The following is a 13,742-nucleotide window of genomic DNA, read 5'->3' as shown; positions in this document are numbered from 1 at the left end:
GACACACAAAAACCAATACTCGTTTATAAAACACAAGAGAGACCAAGGATAGGAGTGAGCCTCTTGTTATCTGTAATGGAGGCTTGAATTGCCCTAGACAATTCCTTAGGTACTCTTCTTTTGACTACATTTTTTAGGTACCATCAGACCTAACAGTTGGTCTCCAGAGAAAAAACAGCTAAAACATTTAACAAGTTGTGGACAGCTGACACAAAGAGCACACTGTTCTAGGGCCACTCCCCAGCTCCTCCCGAGTGGTCCAAACAACAGGCCAGAAAGCTTATCTGTGAAAACCTAATGGTTTGAAGAGTATGTAAACATGTGCAGTTCATGTTTTTAAAAACAGTGCTGATAAATTATATGTGAGGGGATTTTGAAACTGAAGAAGCTGGTTTATATTAAACGGTTTGATTTCTTTTGCTTAGAATCTTTCTACTTTTTTCTTTCTAAGTGAGTACATCAAAACTCACTTCTGGCCTGACATAGGGGTAAGTGTCATTTGGACAAACACTTCTGGGGATGGTGCTAAAAGGCAGTCAATGCGTGCACAAATGGGCACAAGCTCATTAGCTGGTCTTCTGTGGGTTTAGCAAAAACGAGTGAAGCAGCTAATGACGGTAAACAGAGCTGCATCCAAAGCAAACATAACGCACGGCAGGGAGAAGATGTGCCTCAGCATGGGAATAACCATGAATTATTTGCAAAACAATTCATTTACAGTTTGTAATTATGTTTGAAATCAGGATTTTCTTTTTTGCCGAAAGAAGAGAACACACGGTGATTAACTTGCTCTGATAAACAACCTGAGGGAAAACAGCTAGGGAATAAAAAACAGACCATTTGAAGGGATACTAACCCAGATAATCTAATTGACCTCTGCACCCATAGAGCAGTAGAACTTTCTCCTTTGCATTTAACTGCCTTACACAACAACAGGGCAAATATATCAAATCTGCAAAGGCTGAGAAACATAAACTACATGGAAGAAGAAAAAAGACCACATTGTATGCACGGAGGCCCGACATGTTTATGCTGCCTAAAAACAAACACTGGGAATCTGTCAGAGCAGCAGAAATACTTAAAACTTTCCAGATTTACCCATCAGCAGCAAGTCTATTATTAGGCATCTTAAGTCAGTCTCATTTACAGAGGCGTCATTGTTTTGTTGTTCTGAAGAATACTTCATTTTAGCAAATTTTCTAATGGAAATCAATGGTAATTCTTGAGTGGGCTTGAAATGCAAAGTTTTTACATTTTTTTTAATGACAACATCACCTAGACACAAAAAAACATATGCCATGTAATATCTGTATCTGTAAAGACTATAGGAAGATTTTTGCTCATAAGAAAACCTAAGGTCAACATTAACAACAATCTTGTTGAAATTATTTAAAACATATAACAAAATGCATTAATGGAGTTAATTCAAACATGTCCGGCAAAGGGTTAAAAAGGTTCTTCTGCTCAGTGCGACCAACTTGACGGACTGCATTCTGCTGCCGAGTTAAACCTGTTGATTGTCAGTGATTTAACTGTGGAGCTCTAATGACTGCACAAACTAGGAATGTTGTTTTGCACAGTTTCTGTTCCACTAAAAACATAAAACTCTATTAAAATGTGTAGCTACACTTGCATAGCCTGAACCGAAAACACACACACAGAGAGGACAGGTGTAGCCCGAGGTTGTATCTAATTATACAATTAGCCTGTTGCATATCCATGCATCTCACATCCTCACATATGAATCATGTACTTAGGAGGACTTTGCAGAGTATCATGGCATGCTTTAGTTGATGACAAGAGAAAACTCAGAAAGATAGGAGGAACAGAGTATTTTATTAGATAACTATTAATTAACGTGTTAGATAACAACTTAGGTTTTTAGAGAGAGACAAGTTTACTTGATAATATGACATACTAAAAACAACTAAAGTTTATATAATTAGTTATAATAAAGTTATAACAAAAGCTAAGTTCATCATTACTTTATGGCATACTGTTCATGAATTCATGCACAGGGCTACTACCCCTGTTTCTTTTCTTTTAACAAACCTCTAATGGTGCTGAAAATGGAAACACAATTGACTTAAAACTATAGTTTTGTTTCTAAAAACCTTGAGATGTTAAAATAAAAAGATTTCATTACACAGAAGCGAAGATCGCATACGACAAAATTCAAAATTCAGTTAATCCTGTTATTTCCATATTTTTTGCTTTATATATATATATATATATATATATAAAGTACCTACTTTCAATGCAGAAGCCCCAACTGATTCAACCCTGGTTAAAGTTTTTTTTTTTTTTACAAGTTTTGATTGACATTGCATTTTATTTATGAGAAAGTGAAATACACTAGGAAGGAAACTGTGTTTTTGTTCCACTGTTGTTCATTTTAAACCTGAACAGAGCTGGGAAAACTCTAAAGATAAAGTAAGTAATAATCTGGTTTAAATTATTTTTAACTAAAATTGTTTAATAAACTTAATGTCTTCTGGAGAAAAACGTTTTTTCTTTTACTTCTGCGTTGAAATCTCGCCTTGACTGAACTGCGCTGACCGATGAGGACCTTGTCTTACCTTCAGGATGCAGAGGTCCAAACCAGTCTGAAGTTATTCCTCCAAATCGTGTCGGTGTCTCCTTGGACCTCTTGATATAACTGCTGAAATCCTCAAGGCTGGATGTACTGGATTCAGCTGGGAACTGTGCGCGACAGAGAATATAACACATATTGTCTCGGTTCTTCTGCGTCAAAAAGAGAAGCTTTTTTTTTAAATATAATGTGTGTCAATAAGCGGACATCTGGTGTAAATATGACTGTACAGAAGTTGTCAAAGATGCCCCGGCTCTCTGGGAAAGTCAAACACACTCGTGCATAAATCTCCACATATTTTTATTCCCTCCCAACGCAGGCAGCTCCGCGGAAAAATGTGAAAAATGACAATGATCTGAAAACTTCACCGAGGCAAGCGGCATGAAAAATCTCCCCGCTAAAGACTGAGAACAGAAAGAAGGAACTTTTGTGGAGAACTTACCTTTTTTTAATTCTGGCACTCTCCCTATTCTTCCCAGTGAGACCAGCTGCGCTTTTTTTTTTTTTGTAACTTTGTTACAATTTGGCGCCTTGTTGTTTTCCGTATTATTTGTCAGAGGTTTGACAGTATAAGTGGAATGTGAAGTATGAGTTTGGTATGAAATCAACGCACTACACTGGAAAACGAAGGGGGAGGGGAAAGAAAGACTTTTCAAGGAGGAGCCATCGGTGCGCGTCAATCAACAGACTCATGTGGCTGAGATTCGACTGTAAGCCGCGCCCACAAATCACTGAACACTGGGGCTTCCGGTCCTGAAACCTGTCTAACAGAGCCCACACGGTCCAATTCCAGCCAACAAAAATATAAAGAACTTCCTCAAGAGAACAAACGTATCTATAGCACAGAGACAGATCACATAAAACAAAAATGAAAATGTGTCCTTGTAGGAGAAATGGTGCATAAATGCAAAATCAGGATCGCAGATTTTAAAGTATAGAGTGTAGCTACTATATCAATGACTAGTTTTCACATTCAAAGTGTCGGTCGTTAACAAGTAAAGCTGAAATGGCTTCAACTAGGGCTCATTGCAGGCCCTAACTTTAGGTTAAAAGGAGTGTTACAAGTTGACAAGTGAACATTTTGAGTCAGCAAGTCAACCAGCTCACATTTGAGTTAAAGCAGTTAACTAGCAGCCATTTTTGATGCACCTCTCCACTAATATGGCCAAAAATGTTTTAGTTAGTTAGTAATTTGAACAGCGCTGTAAAATGTTTTGGCTCCTTTGCAGATTTTCTCTGGTTCTTTTTGATTGTTTTTGTTTTCATGACAAAATGTTACAGATCAAAAGAAAATAATCCTGTAAAAATATCCTAAGCAAAATTTGTGTTTTCATTAATTACAGCAAGGGGTCCAGGACTTGAAGCAGCAAAACAGCCCCAGACCACCACCTGTTTGGCTGTCAGTGTAATGTTCACCAGATTTAACGGCATGCATGTCCACCAAAAAATTTTACTTTTGTCTCTTCAGGCACCAGAATATTTTATTGGGAATCATTAAAATATTTTTAGAAAACATGAGTTGGACCTTTTTGTTCTTTTTGGTTGGCAATGTATTCACACAGTAGTTAATAAGTTGACATTGTAAGTAGCACTTCCCTGGCATGTGCAAAAAAGCTTAAACTAGTCATCTATTGTGCTTTTAAACAATCGAGTAATGATATTTTTCGGTTGCTCTAGTTAACTGGTGATCACTAGTGAACTAGTGGGCAGAATTTCTGTCAATCTGGTATAATGTTAAGGGTTTTAATCCCAAATAATTTACAAGCTTAACACAGTCTGACTAGTTCTGTCTATTCATCAACTTATGCCACAAAAAACCTACAACTTGGACGTTTAATGCTAGTGTGGCGCTGTGGCTTACTAGATTAAGTAAGATTGCATCTTATACTGCTCTATACTTACTCTCACTCACTTAAAACTGTGCACATATATTTATATTATATTGTAGATATGTTTATACTTTTTAATTTGTATTGTATTGCACTGACTATGCCAAAACAAATTCCTTGTATGTCCAAAAACGTACTTGGCAATAAAGCTTTTCTGATTCTGATTCTGATTCTGATTCTGATTCTGATTACCTTTCCTCCTGGAAGTTGGAACAGAAGAGTAAATGGACGGAACTTATATAGTGTATTTCCAGTCATACTGACCACTGAAAGCGCCTTTCACTAAAGCCACATTCATCCAGACGCACACACATTCACACAACGAAACAGTGATCAGTGGGCAATTTTAGGTCAAGTGCCTTGCTCAGGGGCACATCAACATGTTCTCGCTGAGCCAAAGTCGCCTCTAGTGCCACTATTTGTCAAAATGTACTACTACCAAGAGTATCTTTCAATTATTGTAGAGAAATATTGAATTCTGCATGGAGTCTTTCTGCATGGAGTTTGCATGTGCTCCCCATGCATGTGTGTGTTCTCACCGGGTACTCCGGCTTCCTCCCACACTCCAAAGACATGCCTGTTAGGTTAATTGGTCTCTCTAAATTGCCCTTAGGTGTATGAATAAGTGTGCGCATGGTTGTTTGTGTGTTGCCCTGTGATGGACTGGCGACCTGTCCAGGGTGTACCCTGCCTCTCGCCCATAGACTGCTGGAGATAGACACCAGCTTCCCCACGACCCACTATGAAATAAGCGGTAGAAAATGACTGACTGACTGAATATTGAATTAGTGTGAACTAACTAGTGCATAGTAGTCCCAAACTATTAGGTAAAAATAAAGATTGAGATCAAGGAGATAAAATTTTTACACTAATGGCTTGCCATATAAAGACTTCTGACCATTTAAATGGAAATAAACAGATTTTTCTTCCAAAAAGGCTTTGCAGTAATAAATTCAGTGTGCACTAAACTTATGAAGGTTGTTTGTCCCAAAAAGACTAAAACTGATCAGTGAGTCTTTTTTCCTAAAGGCAGATATGCAAGGTACCTTTAAAAAAGATATATGACTATATAGACGAAATTTTCTAAACTAAATTAATTACATCGTATGCCATCTAAAAATGATATACATTTACACATTTAATCATTTTGTCAATTAGAATAGATCAAAACAAGTTGATTTACAAAAGACTTTGTCAAGACTCGTGTTTCATAGTCCAGTCATGACTCCGTAATTGTGCTCTTTTCCATAAAGAGAAAGCAATGTGAAATACTGAGCTCCAGAATAAATATTACAACTGCTCATCTTTTTAAAGCAAACCCAAAACACTTATTTAAATGCTTTAAGTGCTAAATTTTATGCAGGTTATTTCTGTTGCTTGATTGAAACTTATCTTTGTTCTTTTTGTTTTCCATTGATCTCTATAATTTTGTCAATTAAATCTCACTGGGTTTGTAACCTCTGGCTGGGATTTCAGAAAAACATTTTAAATGTCAATATACAGTTTGTCATATTTTAGATCATCATACAGTAACACTTTGACACCTGCTGTAAAACATTTTATTTGTGAAATCTTTCAACATATAATGCTTCAAGTACGCTCATTTATATATCCAAAAAAAGTGATAGTTTTGCCCCATTTTCTTCTTTCTATGGGTGATTCTGTTAAAGTTATGAGCTTTCAACATCTGACTGAATGTTCCTCAGTTGAAACCAAATAAATATAAATTTCCATCGAGTAACAGCTCCTTCTGTTGGTCATCAATGTGGCTGCAGCATTCAACAGTAATGCATGTTCATACATAGACAATTTATTTACACACACATGTAAAAATCCAGCCATAAAGTAATACTATTCAAGAGATTTGGCAGTTGTATAGCTGAAGATCTCACTCACTTAAAACTGTGCACATATATTTATATTATATTGTAGATATGTTTATACTGTTTAATTTGTATTGTATTGCACCGACTACGCCAAAACAAATTCCTTGTATGTCCAAAAACGTACTTGGCAATAAAGCTTTTCTGATTCTGATTCTGATTCTCTGAAAAACAGACAACAGTCGGAGAGGAGAACGGGGTGGGGGTGGGGGCTTTGTTGAACTCACCTTACAGCATCTGTTCAAGAGGAACCGCCAGCTTCAGGCTTCATTTAATTTTGCGAGTTTGGACAACCTGCCTGAGCAGGTTCAGGCAGAATACACACCTCTCACTTCAGCTCCAGGCCCTCCGTGCAAACAGGTTCTTCATCCTGAGTGAGGCTCTCGACAAGTCAGATGGCTGGAGAAGAAAGTGTGGGTGTCTCCAAAAATCTTGCAACTGGAATCTGTTTTATTATCTGCCAGTTGCCTGCTCACCGAAGATGATACAAACATAAAACATGTTTTATAACTGTTCTGGTAGATCACATTAAGTCTTCGGTTAAGGATTTACTCTGAGGACGATGGTTGTCTGTAATCAAGGAGGTTTAATTCACACATCATTACAATAAGCACAGAAAAACAAAGGCATAGTGAAAAAGTACAAGAATGATGTCTAAAAAAAACTACAAGAGCTTATTATTGAATGAAGAGATTGAATCATCACAATAACGGATACCTACAATAGACAAACAGTTTCAAAGATGCTACACTTCTTTTATGAATGCTACTTTAAACATGATACCTGTTTTTTCATACTCATGTCATTTAGAAAAAAAATCAGGGATGCAGAAAGCTTAAATAATAATATATTATAAATATTAGTGATACAGACAAAAGAAAACTGAGCCAAATGTCACAAACTGTTGCTCTTACATTGTTATAAGATGTTTGTCTTACAGAAACCATTGTCAATCATAGTAAAATGTAGTTTATTTGCTTTCTCATTGACACAAGAAACAATAAACTCTTTTAGAACTAACCCTACATAGAAACAGGATACATCACAGCATAACATAAAAAAGAAAAGAAGGACATAAAGTTAAAAATCTTTAAATAAGGTAACAGCACTGTCATCTTTCAGAGGGTTTATCATCCACTGCAAACCTTATTAGTCCTCAAGACATTCCTGACATTTCGTGGTCCACACTAATTCTGATATTTCCTCTGAGTTACCAAAACAAAGAGCCCTGCAGGATCAGATTATGTTGCAAATGTTGATCTTGCTTCAGACACCTCTAGGAGGGGACTTGCATGGCAAAAAGGTGCAATACGGTAGCAGGGATCAGCCGTTGATTACCACTACCCATCTCTTATAGTGCAGGAAAGTCCAGAGTCACAGGTTGGCATGAACTTGCTGCTTTCAGGATTCAGTAGTTGTGGACATCTGATAATCTCTGGATTATTCACAAGCAATTTTGCCATCGAAGCTGGAGAGTGCGATGGCAAAGGCCTGCACGGCGCACATGGGGTAGTTATAATCCAATGTGAAAATATCGTCAGCTATTCTTCCAAACTGCATCACAATGTAGTCCACTGGATAAAGAAAAAACATGTTAACAGTTGAGAGCTGAAGAGGGAGATACAGATCACTTACAATGGCGCCAAAAAGGATTAACCCCTTAACAATTTCTTCTGTTTTTGCTTTTTGTTTGTTACACTTACATGTTCCAGATCATTAGAAAATGTAATTGTAGACACAGACGACCTGAGTAAGTGCAAAAACCTGTTTTCAAATAATGTTATTTCTTAAATTAAGCAGTGACTGTTAGTTTGACAAAAAAAGAGATTAAATAGATAAAACACTAATATATAATGCAAATTAGTCACATTAGGCATAAGTGGGCACAATAGTTTAAACCAATTTTCCCATCTCAGGTATATAGATTATTTTATTGATGCTGGAATTGCTAAAATTGAAATTACAACTTCCAATACATTATTGGTATGTGTAGAATACTTTTCAACAGCTGCTCTAAGCCCAGAAGCTGATTGAGGTGATTTTGCGCCAACAGCCTATGAAGGGTTATGCTCAATTGCTCTTGTGTTATGCAGCCGGACAATAATCCAAAGCATAACACGAAGTCGACCTCTGAATGGCTCAAAAAACTGTAAGTTGTGGAGTGGTCTAGTCAAAGTATCTGATTTAGATGTGATGGCATTAATTTAAACAGCCCATTCACACTCAAATGTGGCTGAATTTAAATAAATTCTGCAAAGGAGAGTGGGCTAAAATACTTCCACAGCAATGCCAATGACTGAAGGCCTGACATCAGGAATGCTGATGGCAGTTGTGGCCACTTATTACAGTGGTTTCTACACTTTTTGCTATAAGGGCAATGAGTGGATGATTACTATGTAAGACTTAAAGGGGTTGGACAATGAAACTGAAACACCTGGTTTTAGACCACAATAATTTATTAGTATGGTGTAGGGCCTCCTTTTGCGGCCAATACAGCGTCAATTCGTCTTGGGAATGACATATACAAGTCCTGCACAGTGGTCAGAGGGATTTTAAGCCATTCTTCTTGCAGGATAGTGGTCAGGTCACTACATGATACTGGTGGAGGAAAACGTTTCCTGACTCGCTCCTCCAAAACACCCCAAAGTGGCTCAATAATATTTAGATCTGGTGACTGTGCAGGCCATGGGAGATGTTCAACTTCAATTTCATGTTCATCAAACCAATCTTTCACCAGTGTTGCTGTGTGTATTGGTGCATTGTCATCCTTATACACGGCTCCGCCTTCAGGATACAATGTTTGAACCATTGGATGCACATGGTCCTCAAGAATGGTTCGGTAGTCCTTGGCAGTGACGCGCGCATCTAGCACAAGTATTGGGCCACGGGAATGCCATGATATGGCAGCCCAAACCATCACTGATCCACCCCCATGCTTCACTCTGGGCATGCAACAGTCTGGGGGGTACGCTTCTTTAGGGCTTCTCCACACCGTAACTCTGTAGGCAGAGTGGCTCCATTCTAAAATTGTGAATGGGGACTTCACTAAATCCATCAGAGGGCTGCAAATGGCGCCCTGGGCACACTTTGAACACCCCTGATTTCTTAGGTTTAGGGAGCAGTTTTTGTCCAATGTCCCAGGTTGGTTTGGATAATTTTCTTTTAATAAATTAATCCAGATTTTCTATGTCTGATATTCAAGCAGGATAAATCTGCTCTCTTGTAAGTGTACATAGCAACTAATTTTTCAAGGATTAACTACAGGGGACTGATATATATTCATCCAATCTATTGTGTGTCTTCCTTGTACTTGTACTTACTTTGTCATTAAACCACTTCATATTTCATTATTCCACATATCCAGTTCTGATTCCAAACAAGTGTTTGTGGAGAAAGACAGATGGATAAGGAGTACTCACAGTCCTTGTTGTGAACTATCTGGAAGTTCTTAACAGAGGCTTGTGTGACTCGGCCGTTGAAATTGAGCACATGAGAAGCAGTGTCTTCGTTCCACACGGGCGTCTTGTTGTGAAGCTCAATCAGATTTTCCGTCCTTCTATTCTGGTACCTTACCAACAAGCCGTCACATTCCTGTGGCCAATTGGCAAAACATAAGTCAGTGAGCATCAACAAATGTATGAAGCTCTTTAACTATCAGATGAAGCCAATTAAATACAAAATCTGAATAAAGGAGTAGTGCTTTGAGACCTTACAAGTATTATTAGTTATTTAACCTGTGCTTATGCCAGAAAATGAGTGCTACTTACAAAAATTAGAAATGTTTAAAAATTAATAACACTATATTTAACTAAGAGAAAAAAAAATTTTGAATTCTGTTTGTGTAGCGCATTGTACCTTTTCTTAATAATGTTAAGGTTTTGCTTGATACTGTTTTATTTTTCTGAGTTATTGATGCTGCTTACATTTCTGGGTCTGAGCGGTACTCTCTTATTGTCCTTGCTCATTCCTGGAATGACGACTGTCATTCGTCTGGGTCCTTTCATTCCTAAGACATTTGTTTCCTGAGTCGAGAAACAAGCAGATTCAGCGTATTTATATTTCTTCTCTTCAGTATTCAAATCAAAAGTCATTGCTGGAAAGCAGTAATCGATAATCTCTAAGGCAACTTACGTAGATGATGCCAGCTAACTCTTGCCTTGCATTAGACATATCTGGCAGAGCTCTTTCTGGATTTAGAGCATTGTCAAACACAGTGAATTTAGTCCCCATTAAATTGGACCTTGGTAAAAAAATATATTTTCACTTAAAAATACTGTAAATACTTTTAAAAAATATATTGTCCACTTTCTCTAACTTCTTTTGACATACCTTAACTTTCCGACAAAATTCTCACCACCTCTTGATAAGTCCGTGGCATCAATGGAGATGAGGTAATTTGAAGTTGTGCTTTTCTTTCTTTTTCTTCCAGCCAACAGAAATGTCTGAAAAGGGAAATCATGATGAGTAGCATTAGATCCTAAGAAATAGGGCAGCGAATGTTAAAAAGGGTTTCATCTTGGTAATAGGTTGTTTTTAATGTTCTAATTTTGCACTGCATTACAGGAGCTCTAAAAGTTACATTTAGGTGGTCAAATTCGCCTACCTCAGTAAATAGTATTCAACGTTTCAAACCACTTTGTAAACAGCTTTGACTGGTCAAAGGCCAGTCAGTGACACATATTCAAATTATCCTACTATTTGTTTTTAAGCAATAAATAGTTATTTATTTATATAGAAATTATCAGTTTTGATCAGTCGACAGAATATTCTCACATATTTGTTAATGAGTGTTTCCTGACCTTTTTCTCATTGTCTAGATGAAGATAATACAGTGGGTAGAGGCTCTTGTCCATCCCTCTCTGGTCTCGCGTCACTCTGCATTTAACCGTCACACCCTGTGGAGCTGGCTCCATTACAAATGTCTCCAAGTCATCAAACTCTATCTCAGGTGAGGGAGATCTCTCCTGATTATGGGACAAGGAATTAATAACTTTTACTTAACACTGTCTTGCTTGTATAACATAACTAAAGTCATATTTTGTTTTTGGGAAGGCTTTGTGGGAATTTAAGTCACCTTCTTCTTCTTTCCTTTGCCTTTCTTTTTCTTGGACTTTTCTTCTTTCTCTGAATCAGATTCATCACTCTCCTCTACCTTTCCTATAAGAGAAGACAAATATATCATGCACTGGTCAAACAAACTCAAACAAAAGAAGGAATATCAAGCTAACTTGCCTTTTTTCTTTGTCTTTTTCTCTTTGTCCTTATCTGCTGTTGTCTGAAACATAGATGCCGAACCAGTGGTAGATTTCTTTTTTGATTTGGTTAACTTTGTCTCCTCTTCACTGTCATCACTCTCTGACTTGGCAGCTGTTGAGGAAATGGTGGTCTTAGTTGAATTCCATATATTTGTAAAATTAAATTCCTATGGTAGAACTGTGCTGTTTACCCATAGGAAAAAAGGAATTTGTGTAATACTTAACCGAAACCAGATGAGTAGAATAAAACTGAATAGAAAACTCCATTGTTTACATAGATGTTTGCATACACAGCATAAGATATATAACAGTTTTTTTCCTCACCGTCTGGCATTAAATAAGACAAAACATTTCCTGGCTTAGGTCAGTTGTGTCGTGGTGTGACATTTTGGACTTTGTGGCTTTGTGTTTGTTTACCTTTTGTTTCTATTTTGGTTTTTGTATCGTGTTTATCAGTTCTCTTGCTCCCTTTACCACCTCCTAGTGCTTTGTTGTTTTTTTCCCCCTCGCTCCTAGTGTCCTTTAGAGGTTGCTTTTCTATTATTTATTATGGTTTTCTTATGATTTTGATTATTATATTTGTTGTTATTCTAGTTCTCTTGTCCTCATATTATTCTAGTCCCCTTGTCTTCCTTGTATTCTCTAGTTTAATTTCTCATTTAATATCTTTGTGTTTATTTATGGTCTGGTATTTGTTCACTTTGCACTCTTCTTGTTTACTAGTTTATGTTCTGTTCCTCCTCGTCTTGGTTCCCATTCTATGTTTTATTCTATTCTGTGTTAGTTCTTTTATTCTGTTCTTTCTAGCTTAGTTCCTTATGTTTAGTTTCTATAGTTCAAGTACTCCCTCCTGTTAGGTCAGCTTTAGTTATTGTCTACATCTTAGTTTGTATTTATTTTAGTCTTCTCTTCCTCTGCTTCATTCCCTGTTTGGTTCAGTCAGTGTTTAGTTTTGTTTACGTTTGTACTTAGGGTTTCTTTATGGTTTCTTTAGATAGATCTTAGATTATGTTGTTATTTTGTTCCCTCTAGTTTCTGTTTACTTTAGTTAATCATTATTCTACGTTCTTATGTTTATTTGGTTCTTTATCTTTGTCCTTAGCTTCCTTTAGCTCTGGTTCCCTGATTCTTGTTTATGCAGTGCTTACTTATAGTTTTGTTTTTATAGTCAGTTAATTTTAGGTTATGTCTTAGTCCAGTTCCTCTCATGTCCCCTTTGTTTTCTAGTTAGGTCTCCTTAGCAACTATCCATACTACCTCAGTTCTCTGCAGCCTGGTTCACACCTGTTTTCTATTCTTCTCTGATTTCTTGCCTCTGTGTCTCATTGGTTCATACCTCACTCCCCTCTGCTTATAAGCTCTCTAGTTCTCTTTGTTCTTCGCTGGTTCCTTCCGTCTTGTCACCCTTGTTCTTGTCTGTTCCGTCAACTATTATGCCTAAGTTTTGTGCTACGTTCCTGCAGTGACTTCATGTAAGTTTTGGCTCAGTTCCTGTTTACCCCTGCAGTGATTATTGCTACGTTTTTGCTATGTTTTGGAAACCTTTAGAATGTGAGAGAGAGTTTATTTTCTTTCAAATCGGAGGTTTAGATTCATTTCCTTTGTATAGCTGTTGTCGCCTTGCCTATCTCTCCTGGACCAAAATACATGATGCTGCCATCCCTGTACTTCACAGCTGAGATAGTGTTCTCAACCTTGCAATGCTCATTAAGACAAAAGACTTCCATTTCAGTTTCAACTAACCAAAGGACACAACACTGAAGTTGAGGTTTTTGTCCATGTATGCATTTGAAACTATAATCTGTCTTTTTTATGTTAATTTTGGAGTAATGGCTTCTTCTCTGCTGAGTTGCCTTTCAGCCCATGTTGGTACAGGACTCGTTTCACTGTGACTAATGAACTGCTTAACCATCCTCAGCCAGCATCAGCACAAGGTCTGCTGTTTCTGTCATGGGGTCTATATGCACATTTCACAGTAAAACAAATTCATTTCTGGCACAAAAACCCTGCTTATACTTACATATGATTGCTTGAACAGATGAAAGTGGCACCTTCAGAAATTACACCCAAGAATTATCCGGACTTGTGAAGATACATAGCTATCTTCCTGATTTCTTGACAG

At 37.3% G+C, this 13,742-nt stretch overlaps 2 protein-coding genes across 10 annotated transcripts in view; both read right to left on the bottom strand.

Annotated features, from left to right (window-relative positions):
- Positions 1 to 3,209, bottom strand: part of LOC124856852 (transcriptional enhancer factor TEF-5-like) — a 41,730-nt gene extending 38,521 nt beyond the window's left edge. For 3 of the 8 annotated variants that reach the window (XM_047347760.1, XM_047347763.1, XM_047347762.1), the window contains exons 1-2: positions 3,036 to 3,209; positions 2,580 to 2,703 (exon numbers count right to left, since the gene is read on the bottom strand). The gene's annotated coding sequence lies outside the window, so the exon portion shown is untranslated. The remainder of the gene's footprint in view (positions 1 to 2,579; positions 2,704 to 3,035) is intronic. The other 5 variants (XM_047347767.1, XM_047347765.1, XM_047347766.1 and 2 more) reach the window with 2 other exon arrangements.
- Positions 3,210 to 6,931: 3,722 nt separating this feature from the next.
- The window catches only part of LOC124857368 (tubby-related protein 1-like), a 30,445-nt gene continuing 23,634 nt past the window's right edge, over positions 6,932 to 13,742 (bottom strand). For both annotated transcript variants that reach the window (XM_047348591.1, XM_047348592.1), the window contains 8 exons: positions 11,598 to 11,732; positions 11,440 to 11,522; positions 11,165 to 11,329; positions 10,695 to 10,807; positions 10,497 to 10,605; positions 10,289 to 10,387; positions 9,785 to 9,956; positions 6,932 to 7,939 (listed from right to left, as the gene is read on the bottom strand). In XM_047348591.1, coding sequence (XP_047204547.1) covers positions 7,806 to 7,939; positions 9,785 to 9,956; positions 10,289 to 10,387; positions 10,497 to 10,605; positions 10,695 to 10,807; positions 11,165 to 11,329; positions 11,440 to 11,522; positions 11,598 to 11,732 — 1,010 coding nt within the window. In that variant the 3' untranslated portion in view covers positions 6,932 to 7,805. The remainder of the gene's footprint in view (positions 7,940 to 9,784; positions 9,957 to 10,288; positions 10,388 to 10,496; positions 10,606 to 10,694; positions 10,808 to 11,164; positions 11,330 to 11,439; positions 11,523 to 11,597; positions 11,733 to 13,742) is intronic.

Source organism: Girardinichthys multiradiatus, chromosome 20 (genome assembly GCF_021462225.1).
Source record: "Girardinichthys multiradiatus isolate DD_20200921_A chromosome 20, DD_fGirMul_XY1, whole genome shotgun sequence".
Taxonomy (NCBI): Eukaryota; Metazoa; Chordata; class Actinopteri; order Cyprinodontiformes; family Goodeidae; genus Girardinichthys; species Girardinichthys multiradiatus.
Note: the sequence above shows the minus strand (reverse complement) of the source record. Positions and strands in the feature narration are given on the sequence as shown.